The following is a 16074-nucleotide window of genomic DNA, read 5'->3' as shown; positions in this document are numbered from 1 at the left end:
TATCAGCGAAGAGTTGACAACATTCTGTGTGAAATTAGGCAGTTTAAGTACTGCAAATATGAGATAAATTTAGATATAGCATAAATTTAGATATAGCATGGAGAAGACATAATTTGCCGAGTAAAGCTACACTTAAACCTCATGACTTAGATGTGGAGAATCCACAAAGTACTGTACAATTTGATCCCGACAAGTAGAATTTTCTAATCTAGTTCTAGTGTGGTTTATCTACTCTTTCCAAAGCAAGAATTTGAACAGTTTGGTAGGTGTGGATACACTGTGCTGAAATGAAAACAAAATGTATTACTCAAATTAGTGACACCATTAAATCAATAATAATAAATAAGAATGAATTTTTCATCAAATAAATTAGCCAAATTTTCAAGTAGTGCATATTAGCCCGAATAATAAAAAAAGATTATCTTAAAGACTGCTTGACAGGAAAAAAAAATATATTTGGCCTCATACAAGATGCTATTCATTAAAAATTTAAAACTGTTACTAACCATTTAGCCAAAGTCCTTCTTACCATCTGTTCTTTTGTTTCTTGATATGACAAAAGATATGAAATCATAACATAAGAAGTGCTTCTTTAATAAGCCCAACTTTAAATATTTCACATACTGATTTGTGGTGAAAATATATCTACTACTGTATAATACAGTTTATCCCTTGATTAAATGGTTATAACTAAAAAAAGACTGAATACTGTATAATAAATACATTGGGGAAACTAATGTGAGCTTGTGTTATAAGGTTTCATTTGAAGCCAAAAGTTACCAAAAACGAGTTTACTTTTTGCATATTTCCTGTATTCCAGTTTACACACAACCTTCCAAACATTAATATAGAAAACCGGACATTCTGAAAATCCTGGGGCCTTTCAGAATCACGCTCACATAGTTAGGGTGAGACCAATATACTTCCACAAAATATTCAGCCATTTTGGTTTAAATCTGTACATCATGGTTATCATTTTTTTATTATACTAGAAAACCCAGGTGAAACTTCAGGTGTAGCTGGCTCTGTGCTGTTGAAGATGGTCTGTGTTTTTTTTTTTTGTTGTTGTTTGTTTGTTTCAAGTGATATGCACAGCTTGAATGACTACTGAGTGTCTGCCAGTGCCAAGGTCTTAAATGTCGTACTGAGACTTCTTTTTTTTTAAAGGCAACCTAAACTTTTGCTTTATTATAAATGGAAACAAATACAATAATATATGGCGCTTTATGTATGTAGCTTGCACTGTAAGATCCGGAGACCTGATGTGTGGTTAGGGGTGCTTTGCAAAGTATTCTTCTAAATAGACATACTTTTTTCATATAATAAATTACAGTTCTTATTCTGAAGATTTTTCAAATTTATACCATGGGACTTGGTGTCAGAAAACCTACATACTAAAACCATTAACAAAAAAAAATAGAAAGGAACTGTAGACAGAAACTGTTTCATCATATGTACACATGTACTAACTATTCAAAGCTTAAGTTTCTCAAGAAATTAAGGTCAGCTGTAAAGTTTTGGTCATGGGGTTGCTTCAATCCAAATGCATTATCCAGACAGCTGCAGTATATCTTTTTATGCTTTGCTATCATCTTCTTTTGACTGGATGATGTCATTAGCAACTTTGATTTCTATGGTTTCTGGATTTAAAGCTTCTTTTCCATTTTCTTCCTTTAGTGGCAGCTTCCTATCAGAAGAAAGGAGAAATCGTGGTAGTTACAAAACACAACACATCATCTGGAATTTAAGTCTACAGTATGTACATTGTTAATACAGCCCATAGTGTTTCTAAAAACATAATTAAAATAATTTACAATTGAGTATTAGTGATCTTACTCTCAAAGAAATTCATATTAATTCTTCCCAGTTCTGTAAAGACAGAAAAAGCTAAATGGCACATGATAAGCACATTGTTGCTGCCCAAAATAGTTGCTTCAATAAGACAAAAGAAATAGATAATAATAGAATGCGAAATAGCCAGCTTCTATAATTCTATGAATGTGACCCAAGACATTACTGAGGTATGTGTTCCTTAAGATACTGCTAAACACACGAAGTCAAATCTTTCGCTGAATCTAGATTATTTTTTGTCTGTTTCCAACTGTAAATGCAGTTGCATATGAAAGAAGACATCTACCATTGGAGGCTATGCCAAGACACAGGTAAAGGAAATAATGTTTTCTAGCTCAAGGAGGTAATGGAGGTTATTCTTTACAAACTTCTACAATTTATTTTCGCTACATCACACAAGCTACGTGCTTTACTAAGTTATAACTTTTTTAAGACTCAGTTTGTGCGAAATGGCACGATGAAATGGCACAATAAGAAGCTGTCTACTTACATTCATCCCTGCGGTAAAAGCTGTTCATGTTTGAATGCATGAAGACCTTCAGCTAGTATTTTAATTTCAGAAATGGTCTAAAGATTCCTTTTTTATTTTAAAATCCTAAATTCCAATGCCAAAAGAGTCCCCCACCCTTACTTTATAGGAAAGACAAAACACTGATTTCATTCAAAAACTTCTTGAAAATCATAGATTCCCTGCTACCAGTAGTTAGCTGTCAAAAATGTATCTGTGAAAAATATGCATGGTTTAGGCAGATGTTCCTGTAATAACATCTCCTAGGCATAGTAGCTGTTAATCCTGATTCCAGTTTGGGTTTGCTTTCTGTTTTTTAACTAGGGAATAGCATGCATATGCCTTTTTTCATTCAAAACAACTGTTATGAAAAATGTTTCGGTAATCTTCCACTGTGATTGCTTTGATGTCCCAAAGAGTGCTATACTATTCCAAACCTGTCTGAGGAATCCCTTAGGAATGTCTTGTAATACCAGTGTTTGGTAACAATAAATAAAACAAAGCAATACCCAAACTCCCAGTCTTATATTTAGGCTGGCTGAAATGAACTAGTAAGTTGCTATTTATGAAGAGGTTAAACAATAAGCATAACCTGTATCTAAGAAAAATCAAAGAGAAGACTAACTTGTTCTATTATAGTAAAATATGTGGGATGTATATCAGCTGTCTGGCTTTGAACACAGAGGGAGTTGTTTAGTAATTGTTTGTTGCACATGGCACACCCAAAGGAAACAGATTTCAGCCCACAACACGACACCTGGAAGAATGGAAACAGCAGAATCAACACAAATCTATTTTTAAAAAAGGATAAAACACTGTGGCAGAGGAAGCATGGCTCATGAAACACACCTGTGTTAAAGGCCTATAATGCAAAACAACCTGTTTAAAAAAAATCACCATATTTAATTAAGTTCCATATAAAAGCAGAGTAATTTCTGCTAGGACAAGGAATAATGCCTTTAAACCAAGAGATATAAGGAATAAATTGTTTACTATAAGGTTGGCGAGGCACTGGAACAGATTTGCTCAGAGAAGCTGTGGTTGCCCCATTCCTGGAAGTGTTCAAGGCCAGGTAGGTTGGATGGGGCTTTGGGCAATCTTATCTAATGGGAGGTGTTCCTGCCCATGGCTGGGGGGTGGAACTGGATGGTCTTTCTTTAAGGTCCCTTCCAACCAAATCGTTCTATGATTCTATGAAAGGAGGGAGTATTTACTCAAAGTAATAACTGGAAATTGACAGAATATATCATATGTAAATTTAAATAAATTACTTTTGGAGAAGCAGATTAAGAGCATGTCACAAATAATTTACAAGTATTTGAAATAGGAAGATATTGCTAAAATCCTACTAAGGATACCAGATATTACTGAAATCCCTGTTTATGCAAACAGTATGATAAAGTTAGTCTTGCTTTACATGCCAGCAAGAAGAGCAGTAAAATGACTTAGAGGTAAACAAAATGTTTTTAGGCTTTCCTCATTAAAAAGTCAATACAGAATTATTTGACCTTATTTTTTTTAAACACTTTTGACTATGACAATATTTTTGCTGTTTTGAAATTTTCCTATCCCTTTGTTTAAAATACTAATTCATATTTAATCTCTATTATCTGATTCAATAATTTCCTGCTTTAATTAACTAAATCAAGTTTAAATGTTTAAATTACATCAGTTTTATTACACCTAATTATTGTTTATCTATGCCTATTTGAAATATATTTTTTTTTATTTTTCAGCTGTGAAAACAGTAATTCTTTCAAATCTTAAAGCATTTTATAGTAAAAGCTTTTTGGAGGAAAAAAAAAAAAAGACTGGCAAACCTTAAAAGGTTCTTTCGTTTTTATCAGTCACTGTCTGTTATCAATCAATAATAATATTTACTTCTTCTAGAACTGCAAGTGGCCTAAAACTACAATACTCTGCTGACAATACCCACACAAGACTTTTAACTAGAATATTTACTTCTCTGTTAGATGACTATTTTATAGGAAAATGACTCCAACCTATTTTGATACTAAAATTCATCCAGATTCATTAATACTAAGCAAAACTCCATCAATACTAGAAATATAATATCAGACTAGGAATGTAATTATAGTACTGTGTTGCATGTGGCATTTTCATCATATTACAGAAATATAATAAGAAATGCATGGCTTAAATTGATTTCCTGATAGTATTGTTAAAACTTGTTACTGTCAGGTAAAAGTGCTTTTTGCTAATCTGTCACAAATGAATTCCAAACATGGCTTTAACAGAATCACCTGAGTTAGAATAAATGAAGATTACTGAGTAATATGCTGAGTAATGTAACAAAAATATTCCACTATTGTAAAACAAAATAATCTTTTTGTTAATTATTTCACAAAAATGCTTAAATTGCATTTAAATATCCGAATATCATTTTGTTATTATTCAAAGTGTCCTTGGGTGCATCAAGCACGGCATTGCTAGTTGGTCACAGGAAGTGACTGTCCTGCTCTGCTCTGCATTGGCGCGGCCTCACCTTGAGTACTGTGTGGGACAGCACTCTGGGGACAGCGACAGGACCCGAGGGAACGGCATGGAGCTGGGACAAGGGAGGGTCAGGGTGGGTGTTAGGGAAAGGTTCTGCACCCAGAGGGTCGTCGGGCACTGGGACAGGCTCCCCAGGGCAGTGGTCACAGCAGTGAGCCTGCTGGAGTTCAAGGAGTGTTTGGACAGCGCTTTCAGACACAAGGTCTGATTTTTGGGTAGACCTGTGTGGAGCCAGGAGTTGGACTTCAAATGACCCTTGTAGGTTCCTTCTAACTCGGGATATTCTACCATTCTGTAAAGTAATATAGTGCCTGGATTTATGTTTCTTGATTGTACCAAAAAAAAAAAAAAAAAGTCTTCCTGAAAGTTAGGCACAAAGTTAGGCTGGCTCTGCGGTCAAGAGACAGGTATAGCATAGACAGATCTCTTATCCTGAAATATTTTTTTCTCAGATACATAGGACATGCCTGTCTCTCTCTGCTGAGTACAAACTTGACGTAATTTAAATTTTTAAATTGAACCCTTACCTTGTATGCCTTTGACCAAATTGGCCAAAATAAATCCTGTGTTGTATAAACACTGCCTGATTAATCCTTCAAACTCTTCCCTCCTACAAGCTAAGCTCTTTGCTCCAAGATCCCTGCTGGTCATCTTTGCCCCTCCCTGGGATATGACCTGGCTGATATAGCACCTGTTGTTCACAATGTGCTTGTGTGTTACTCTCACCTAGAGACTTAGTTCTACCCTATTGCATCCTCCTTTCCTTCAGTGGCATCTCCCCTGTAACTTGTTCTTCTCTGCCTCATCTGTTATGACTAGTGTAAACAGGTCTTGCAGTGCCCCCCCAGAGCCAGTGTCCCTTCAGATGTCCTGCCTGCATGATGCTTTTCTTGTTTTGTCTTTGGTTTCGTAAGTGACACTGTCCTGAATCTTTAGCTAACCCATCTGACCTCTGTCCAGCTGTGCCTTGCACTGCTGCCTTTTGCCATTAGTTGTCAGAGAAGAAATTGCCAAGAAAGAAAGAGTCATCATTATTAATATCTTTCAGCAGTCCTATTCTTCCAGGGACATGATACCCATCAAACTCCTAATCAGTTGTCCCAATGATTTAGCTATTTTTTCTGCCACCAGTAACTGATTATTTTCCCCCCATTAAGATAATAAAACATTTTTGATCTTAACTTTCCTGTATTTCACTCCTGACAGCTATTCTAATGACTGGGATACATGGAAAGAAGCGAACTTAATTTTTACTTGTATTGTGTCCCTTGGGAAATGCATGTTATATATTTGCAAGATCTGGTTCAACAGTTAGTCTTGAAGACATTAAACAATTTGGCACCAGTGCCTAAGCTGCTAACATATCCAAAACCCACTGGAGCTTGTACAATGTTTATAGCTACATTACTATGACTCCTTAGATAACTGGGTTCTCTGCAGTACCCCTCAATACAAATTCTAAGTATTTTTCAGAAGATTAAAGAGAAAGGGACTGTCCTACAAGAACATTCTCTCTTGTTAAAAAATACACTGTAACTCCATCAAAGATTGGGGCTCTGTACCGTTTGATGAACAGGCCCTTCAATGCTCACCCTCCAGCCCCTCAGCATTGTGGACAGAGCTGGGGTAGCAGTGATGTGTGGGCCCACATCCCATCAGGGCCGGGCATGGGCTGCTGAGGAGCCTGGAGATGATGGGCCATGGGCAGGGGGGCTGTGGAGCAGTGAGGGCAGGGCAGGGCTGCCTGTGCCTCCTGGGTGCTGGCATCAGGTCTGCCTTCATCCAGAGCAGAGAATGAGCACCACAGGGGTCAGGGCAGCAGGGAGGGCCAGAAAATTTCCCTGGGTACTTGCTAACCTCCAGGTATGCTGGAGAACTCCCACTATAGTGGTGTTGCCATCCTGGGGCTGGATAACGCTAGGATGTGGTTGTAGTCTGGGTCACAGAAAGAAGAGAGAAATATCTGGTGATAATCTTGGCTGCTGCATTTGGGGTACCATGGTTTTGTGTGACTACTGTAAAAAAATCACACTGGTGAACTGCATTGCTGCCATACAAGGTTGTTGTGTACCTCTCTCCCTCCCATCTTGAAGGCAGCCTTGTAACTAGGAGGAGTCCGGGTCAGACTCTGGGGAAAAATCAGGCTACTTACTCTGGTTCTGTGAGGGGAGTTGTCTCGTTTGGCTCATTTACTGGGCTTCCATCTTCATGATTGGTAATTCTCTCATCCTCCGTTCTCATTTCCACTATTGGCTCTTTTGATCCATCTTTCCTAAAAATTATTAGAAGAGCCTTAGTCTTTATCATCATATTAACCACATACATTGCACTTAACTAATTATCAAGGTCTTTTCTTTCAAAAGTAAGCAAATAAAAGGTAGAACTAATTATTGATGATTAACACCACTGAGACGCGTTTAACAGTGTGTTCCCAATTCCTTGAAGTCTTCAAAGTACCCTGTATCCATGGCTACTTACTCCAAAAACATCACGGATTAACATCTCAAAAGAGCATTTTGTTTATGACTAAGTAGGAAGACGATGACCTCTTCATGAGAATAGACATAAACTTGGCTAACTTAGTATAGTAAATATAAGACTTGATGCCCAGTTATACTTGAATTTTTTGGCAGTATAAAGAGCCTTTCTAGTAGCATAAACATAGCACAAGTGTGTTTTTATCTTCTGAGATTCTGACAATCCCAGCTGTCAGAGCAGGGCAAAGAGCCCCTGTGTGATAAGAACCTAGCTTGCTCTATTCAGGCAGGTGGAAGAAATTGTTTCTGTATGAAAATTCCCCTGTTTTAGGAACAAATGCTAGTTTTCCCCACGTAAAGCAAAGAAAAACCTTTGTGTCTATTGGACAATGAACTGTAAGGAAAACATAATTGTGAGTATTGTCATTACAGTTTTGTTGATAATATGGACTTGATATGGAAAGCTCTGTTTGCTTCTACAGAAGCATTGGCAATATTATTATTGATTAATAACAACTAGCACATACTTTTAATCTAAAAAGGCAGATCAAAGGATATCCAAGATATATCTGATATTTTCAAAATAAAACCTCTTTCCATTTAAATATTTAAAAATTCCTGACATCAAATCAGGAATTTTATCCTGTAACTTTATCAGCTGCTATCTAGAAACACAGGGTAACTGAATTACAGATGAACATCTGCTTTTATATTTAACGGACTATTTTCTGGAACTGTCACATTCTATAGAGCAGTCAGACTGCCATAGCAAAGTTCTAGTTAAAAACTTGTCTAATTTGTATCTTACAGTTTTGCATCATTTCTGAGATGATAATCTTTAAAGAGGCTGTTACAACGACACCAATCTATTCAGGAAGTACCTGGAAAACCTGACCATCCTCTGGTAATTATACTCAAGGAAAATCTTTATAGGCTAATAGGAGTGTTGCACAGATAAACGTGTAACCAAGAACTGGACTGGGGAAGGATTCAAAGGTAAAAGCCTAAAATATGTACACACACACACACATATATATATATTTTTCATGGTATCATGATTTGTGTGTGATACCATGCACATGTGTGTATGATAGCACGCTCATTTCTGCAGATGATGCACATAACTGAGGCATTTAATTTAGGTGCTATGTAGACTTCTACATAGCTGTTTGATAACATTTCTATACAGTTACAATTGGATTCATGGCCGCTTCATATCTATGAAAAGATACTGGATCATAATAGTCCAGCCAATGGAGGGAACGGTAAGTTCTACTTGGTTTGTCTGTACATGTACAGTCCTATGGACAAATGTACATGATTGCAAAATAGAGCAACTGATCTGTAGAGAAAGTACAAACTGTATAACAACTAAAAATTCCACCGAGGGGAAAGCTATTTGTAGGAAACATATCTTGCCATTTCAGTTCCAGGTGGCTGTGTGTATGCTATATGTGTTGTATCATCTGCATCCGTTGCATATTCAAGATAATTAATGATAATCGATTACCCACCAATCAAAATGCAACAAAAAAGTATCATAAAACCGCTCAAAAATTCAGAATGTGAACTGACGTATTCAAAAGAGGGAAATGTCTTTTAGAGAATGGAAGTTGGCATGAAATAAATTAAAATTTTGACTCTTCAGGACTGTCTTGAAATTTTATACTGACAGATTAAGCAGAGAGCAGGCTAAAATAAGAATAGTACCAAGTATTTAAAGATCTGGCTCACTGAAAACCACCCCAATAAGGAAAGAAATATAGTTAAACAGGATAGCTGTTCTTGTAAAAGAAGTGTCATGGAGGAATCGATGTTAAGCAACTGTTTTATGCTTTGCTGAAACAGCACTAAGTGGCATTTGTGTATCAGATGTTGATAGCAATGTATAGATTGCTGTCAAGTGACATTTACAACCGTAGCTCCCTAAGGTCTTCCCATTCCGAAGGGGTCTCTACACCAATTCCTGGTACCATGGCACCAATGTCATGCTCAGTAGGAAGCTGAACCTGAGCCAGAAGCTTCAAATGCTGCCTCTATTAAACAGGAGACACAAGCTTCACACGATAGAAAACTGTGTTATTCTTTACTTTACTATAACCTGTGGTCAGTTAGGAAATGTTTTATAGCACAACTTCTCTTATTCAGAAGCATTATTTGATGTAAATACTGTGTGTCTGCTTTGAATTGTTTTGGTTCTTTGAAGCTGTTTCAAAAAGGGTTAAGATCCCAACCAAGAAATGCAATCAAGTTACCTCAGAAAAATGCAGTCTCTGAATCACAATAACCAGAACTAAAACCACAAAAGAGACTTTTACACTTCCACTATCAGCAACAGAGAAGCCTAGTGCAGCTGTGAATACTAAGTGCCACCAATTTGATCTGCTCTACAAACAGCTGGGGGGAAGGACAGATCTGTGAATGTGCAGGGTAATGAAGGCCTGACTGCTGGGAGAACTACAGCACAAAGGAATTGAACCTTGTGGAGCTTAAGCCACAAAACACAGCACTCTCAGATATTACGGTGTACACATAAAAAAATCCTTTAGATGAGCATAATGAGGACATGAAGCTGACATATTTAGTAAATAAATGGAACTGCCTAAAACGAGAAGCCATAAGTGATCTTCTCTCCGTTTTACCTTTTGAAAACCCAGTAAACATTGGGTCTTAAAAGCACTATTATTTTACACAATCAGTACTTGAACTGTTTAGTCAGGATCTTGCTATCATTTAAGGAAACATACTTGCCCATAAATGACCGTTCAATTCCCATTTGTCTGATGAAGTAGCCACTATATGAGGGCATTTGTGAGAATCAGGGTTGTTCTTCCCCACTTACTTTTACCAATCGTTAACTGTTGCTAAGAAGAATAATTATACTTACCCGCATTTCAGCCACATCCATCTTGGCACTTCTATTTTTAAAAACAAACAATACTTGTAATTCCAAAACTCTACGGGCAAAACCCAAGATTTTCCAGCAATAGCTACCTTAGAGAAGAGAAACTATTTCACATATTTTCCACAAAACCATGTGCTTTACTCCCAGATTTACTGGCAATGCCACAACCATATGCTGAGTTTTTGGGTGTTAGCAGCTCAAAGATGGATTGGTAGAAATGTAGAAACGGAGTTATAATGCTCTTTTACCTGTTTCTCATGAGCCCACGATATGCCTGTATCTATTAAAAAACTGTGATTAATTTTATTTTGTGTCAGAGTACCACAAGCTGCACAAACAGGCCATCTTAAAATGAAGTATGATCTATGTATGATCTTTTCTTTTCTTTGTCCTTTTTTTTTTCTTTTTTTTTTTTTTCCTTTAAGGCAACATTTGTTCACAAGCAATTCAATACATTTCAGGGAACGCTTTTCCAAGTAATAGAAACTATTTTAATGACAAACTTCAAGATATCCATTAAGCAAATATGAGTAGAACAGCCAGGTTTCTCTTTTAATAATGTTTCTAAAATAAGTAATTAATACTCACAAGTAAGCAGCCTTTCCTTCTTCCAGTTCTTTGCTTTTTCCACTTGAACCACTCTTTTTCCCACAAATCCTCCTGGTAATGCACATTAGCAATCCACATTGTCGTAAAAAGAAGCAGCTGACATCAGTCACCACAAGGATTAACAAAAGGGCTGCCACTCCCAGGCCAATGACAGCACGAAGTCCAAGACCATTAAAAAGAGTATCTTGAAAGTAAGAAAGTGAGAAGTTATTAATAAAATTAATTCCAAAGAATAACATTTTCTAAAGTTTTCAAGTCACAGATCAGGAGGCTAAAAGATGTTTATGAATACACCATTCAGAAGCCAATGGAAACAGTCCTGAAAATTAAGCATGTATATAATCTGATTAAAAAATCACGACCCACCTTTTCTACTTAGTATTTTTCCATTACCAAAATTCCAATATGGTCACAAACCATAAATCACATTATTTAATAACAAATAATATCATAATTTAACATTCCAAGACTGAGTAGTAGGTCAGTATGCAGCTGAAGAAAAACATTTAAATGATAGCAGCAGAATAATAGTTGATGTAAGTTGTCATCTTCCACATTTCAAATGTAATTAATTAGCCATACTGCTAAGCAGAATTACTGAAAGGTTTGAGAGAGTGCTAAAACAGTATTTAGTCTTGTAAAGGTCATTTTTTAAATTACAGTAGAATGAAAAAGTCAAAGAAGAGTTTTTTTCAAGCTAATAGTCTTCAAACAGTTACATAGTGTCTTAAATAAATTAGTGTGACGAAAACTAGGCATATTATTAAATGGTTATAGGGCCAGGACCTCATCTTCTTTAGTTTAAAACGTTGAAATACTTTCATATACTTCAAAATAAACATATTCCACGCTTGATTTTGCTTTCTGTACTTGTATTATTAAAGCTGCTTATGTAATTTTACTTCATTACAAATCTCAGAAAAGATATTTTAACATTTCATCTCAATTGGTATTTCTCTAATAGACAATAATGTGTTTTGAATACTGTGACTCTTAGAAGAACAACAGCTATTGTGTTTGTGAACTCAGATGACCCTTATGAAGGTGACAACTTATATCTGACCAGTAATTCAGGGGGAAAAAAAGACAACTCCATAATGGTTCATGGGCATGGCTAGTTCAAGGTGTCAGTCTAGCCCAGAAACTGGCTAATGACAATTGCCTGGTGTGATGCTATGTCCTGAGCCAACAGCACAGGGGAGGGGAACTGTTGTGGTTTTTTTTGCACATTGGTGTTGCACATCAGCATTGCTTGCTTGGTGTCACCATGTCTTGGGAGTGATGTATGAGTCAGCAGTGCAGTGGTATATTTCCGTTTGCAGCTCTATTTATGCCTGTTCCAAAATAAGAGCAAGAATTTTTCTACAGTAGATCACTTGAGTACTGTCTTAACAGACAGATGGAAAAACACAGTATAATGTAATATAAATGTTTTAACAGGGTAACTGCTATCTTCCTCTTTCTCTCTCTTCTAACTCCATGATACATTGCTACTGTTCAGAATAAGAACATAATTTCAGTTTTTATACTTTTTGCTTAGCTAATTTTTAAGAAAATACATATTTGCCCTTTCAAATATAATTGAAAATGATTTTCTTAATGACTTCTAAATCAATGAATACTAATAGAAATATATGCTTTCTTAGTCTATTTGATAGAAGTCTGAAATGGAAAGGTAAAAACCACTTTTTCAAAAGGAGGGGAACATTTTACTTTTTATGCAATCAATTTCATTGCCTATTGTATGGGTTGTTTTATTACCAAACTGTTCTTCAGAATGGCATTATGCAAGAAGCCAGCAATCAATATGTATATGTAGATGGGTGATTGAATAGACAGGTTTCTACAGAATTACTTCAATTACATCTAGAATTACTAGATTATTTCAAGTTATTCTCCTTTCTTCAAAAAGGCTTAAGGAACATTATTTAAATAACTAAAATAATGGCACTGCAATGAAATGATGTATCATTCATGCATTACTCCATCAGCAATGTTGGAAGTTGACATTTCACAGAAATCCATTTTCTTTCTTTTTTTTAATATCAACATTCCTAGTCAGATATTACCTTCTAATACACCTTCCAAAACTTACCATATCAATACAGCCAGCCATCTAATTGATGACCACTTTTATAAAAATTCAGTCATTTGTGTTTATCCACCTGAATTTTCAGGTACCTACAAATAGATACTTAATCCCAGTTTATTGAAATGCTCGTGTGTTTCAACAAATATAATGCCAGTAGCTCCAACAGAGTTCAGTTCTAGGGACCTTACACACAGAAGCTTCTGTTCTTTGTACCTCCTTAGCCACTAAATAGAAATGTGGAGGAGAAAAACTAAAGTGGTCTTTTATTACGTATATTCAGAGGGATTTGGTGTTGATTTTACTGCTGTATTTTATTTTTACTGAGGGCTTTTTTTTTTTTTTTTTTTTTTAATGCAGCATTAACAGGTCTTTTCCCTGTGGAGATAAATTGTGCAGATAATTTTTTAATTGATGTAAACAGCATTTCCAGTGTCAATGGAACACGGTGTTGGGTTAAGAACTGATTTAATGACACAAAAGCCCGCACAATAGTTTCACCACCAAGTGAAGGACGTTTGTAGTAATAGTATTGCTCCTTTGTAAAAAGACAATCATATGCATTGTCATAGTTGTGGAGAAGACTTTGTTTTTAATTTCTCAGCTCGGTATTGGTGACTTAAGTATTTGACTGTTGCATGTTTTTCTATTTCTTTATGGTTGATACATTGACTTTTCATTTAGCATTCCCCATCCTTCCTACTGTCCTATTGTCCTAGTTTTCCTACTTGCAATTCATGTCAATTTCTGTTTCACATTTCAAAGTTTGATTTCTTATGATTGGCAATATTATTCCAAACATCTGTATTTCTTTCCTTTATCTCCCATACCAAAACGAGTGACAAGAACACGGCCACATCCTACAGCAGAGTGTGGAACATTGCTGGCATCAGCCTTCTTAGGCTCTTTATGTCCTTTTTTCTTGTGAAGATAGGCAGAAATTGGAAATGAATATCTGTTATGTTTTATTTTTGATACTAATCAAGCTATATAAATTATATTAAAAAATAAACAAAAAAACCCAACGACTTTATATTCATTTTAATTTTGTTCTTTCTTAAATTACTGGGACTTTGTATTGGTCTGCCCACAGAAGTCAGCTGTAAAACTAATGCCAATTACTATTAAAGAAGGCTTAGACTTTTCACGACTGCTTTCAAAAATCATATCCTAATATACCTTTGGTATCACAATAATGTAAGATTTTGGATTAGTATCATATGATATCAACAGAAGTACCAACTTTTTGACTAGATTAAATGCTAATATCATACTATATGTAGCCTTCAACCAAATTTGAAAAACACCTTTGTTATCAAAAAGTTTTGCCCTTAATTAAATTGGGATTAGCTTTATTGTGACAATTCGTAAAAAAAAAAAAAAAAAAAAAAAAAAAAAATTATAAGTAGCAATGATTTTAAATGGATTTTTTACAATGTTCCATTATGTAACAAATGGAGTCAAAATACTAGTTCCACGTTCTGCTGTACCACAATAACACATTTATACATCTAGCATTTCTTTTCCATGTTGAAAGGACACATTTTAAACCACACCAATTCAATATCAACATGGGTGAAATAGATCTTAACATTATTTTGGAGAGGTTTATTGTCTACTTGTCTTAGTAATCTAATTAGAGTGAAGTCTTTTAAAATACTGATAAAAAAAAGTGTAAATTCCATAGTTCTGGGAATTTTCATTATAATTTGTCAAAAATATGCTAGATTTAAAATAATGTGCTTTTTATTATATTAAATATGACATATATAATACACCACGTCATGAAAATGAAGGAAACTGCCAACTTTAAACTGTCACTTCACTCGTTCACTCCTTCAAATAAGACGTTATCAATGAATAATCTTATAGTAATAAGATTATAAAACTTTCAGCAATGCAATGAAGAAATGAAGCAAGATTCTATAAATCTCATGGAAAGTATTGGCAATTTTAAAATTTTCATTTATTCAATAAATTGTACTTTTAATTTTTAGTAACATAATTGAACATTTTAAATATATATGTTATTTAAATAATAGGAAAGAGCAATGAAAAACTTTGGCAAGTAAAGCAGAATTTCCCAGTGAAGAGAAATAAATAGAAAGATAAGCTTTGTGGATGCTCAAATTTAAATTCAGAGTAAATTATTTTTAGGAGTCTAGGTCAGACATTCTCATGGGAAGCATTAGAGTGAGAACCACCATCTAAATGTGTACAATGTACTAGTAAATTTCGTCCACAGAAAACTAAAGCTATTGCTTCTGCACAAAGAGACAGGCATTTTATATGCAACATTCATGTATTGAGACTGATGTTACATGAATGTTTATCCTTTCACGTGACAAGTTCTCTGTACTCTTACAGAATCACAACATATATATTCAACTGCTTGTGCGATAAAATAATAATTGCATACAGTATATAAAGTATCCAGCTTGAACGGGGAAGTTGGACAAGAACACCTCCAGAGGTCCCTTATACCCTTAGTCATTCAGTGATTCTAGGTTTTACTGAAAAATATTCAACTAAGCACCTTTTTGTGCTTTTCTTTCCTTCCCCTCCTCCTTAGTAGAAATGGATTAAATGAAAGAGATGATTCTATGTAGCCCTTAAATTTTCACAATCATTTACATTTTTAAGGGAAAAAAAAAAAGCAATGATGTAAAGTACTTTCCTAAGCTCATAGGGCTCATGTAAGCTCATCTGACAGCTACATTTGAATGTGTATGAGTGAGTGTGCATTACGGGATACTATGCTTGAAGAATTATCCTTTCTTTCAGATAGGTCTGAAGCTAAAGTTAGGACTACTTTTGAGCTACATTGGTTGAAAATTATGAGTTAGAGGAGGAGTTTGAAAATGCTGCACTGGGTAGTGGCAGGAAAAAAGAATGATCTTGTTTATCATCATCTTGAACTGCTCTGTCACATTCACTGTTACATAGGCTGTCCAACCATGATGGTTATTTCTGGACTACCTATGAAAGTTTTCTTCAATTTTTATCTGATCTGGAACTTTTCTTAGAATCAAAGGTTTCCAAGATTCATATACTTATTCAAAACCTCTAAAAAGATAACATAGATTTTTAAAAGTCAGTATCAACTGATGAGCATCTG

At 35.2% G+C, this 16074-nt stretch overlaps 1 protein-coding gene across 3 annotated transcripts in view; it reads right to left on the bottom strand.

Moving 5' to 3' along the window:
• Positions 1-1072: 1072 nt before the first annotated feature.
• Positions 1073-16074, bottom strand: part of NCAM2 (neural cell adhesion molecule 2) — a 284484-nt gene continuing 269482 nt past the window's right edge. For all 3 annotated transcript variants that reach the window (XM_048045803.2, XM_048045802.2, XM_013182717.3), the window contains exons 16-18: positions 10847-11051; positions 7029-7148; positions 1073-1687 (exon numbers count right to left, since the gene is read on the bottom strand). In XM_048045803.2, coding sequence (XP_047901760.2) covers positions 1576-1687; positions 7029-7148; positions 10847-11051 — 437 coding nt within the window. In that variant the 3' untranslated portion in view covers positions 1073-1575. The remainder of the gene's footprint in view (positions 1688-7028; positions 7149-10846; positions 11052-16074) is intronic.

This window comes from Anser cygnoides, chromosome 1 (assembly GCF_040182565.1).
Source record: "Anser cygnoides isolate HZ-2024a breed goose chromosome 1, Taihu_goose_T2T_genome, whole genome shotgun sequence".
In the NCBI taxonomy this organism is placed as follows: Eukaryota; Metazoa; Chordata; class Aves; order Anseriformes; family Anatidae; genus Anser; species Anser cygnoides.
The sequence above is the reverse complement of the archived record's forward strand: the minus strand, read 5'-3'. Positions and strand labels throughout refer to the sequence as shown.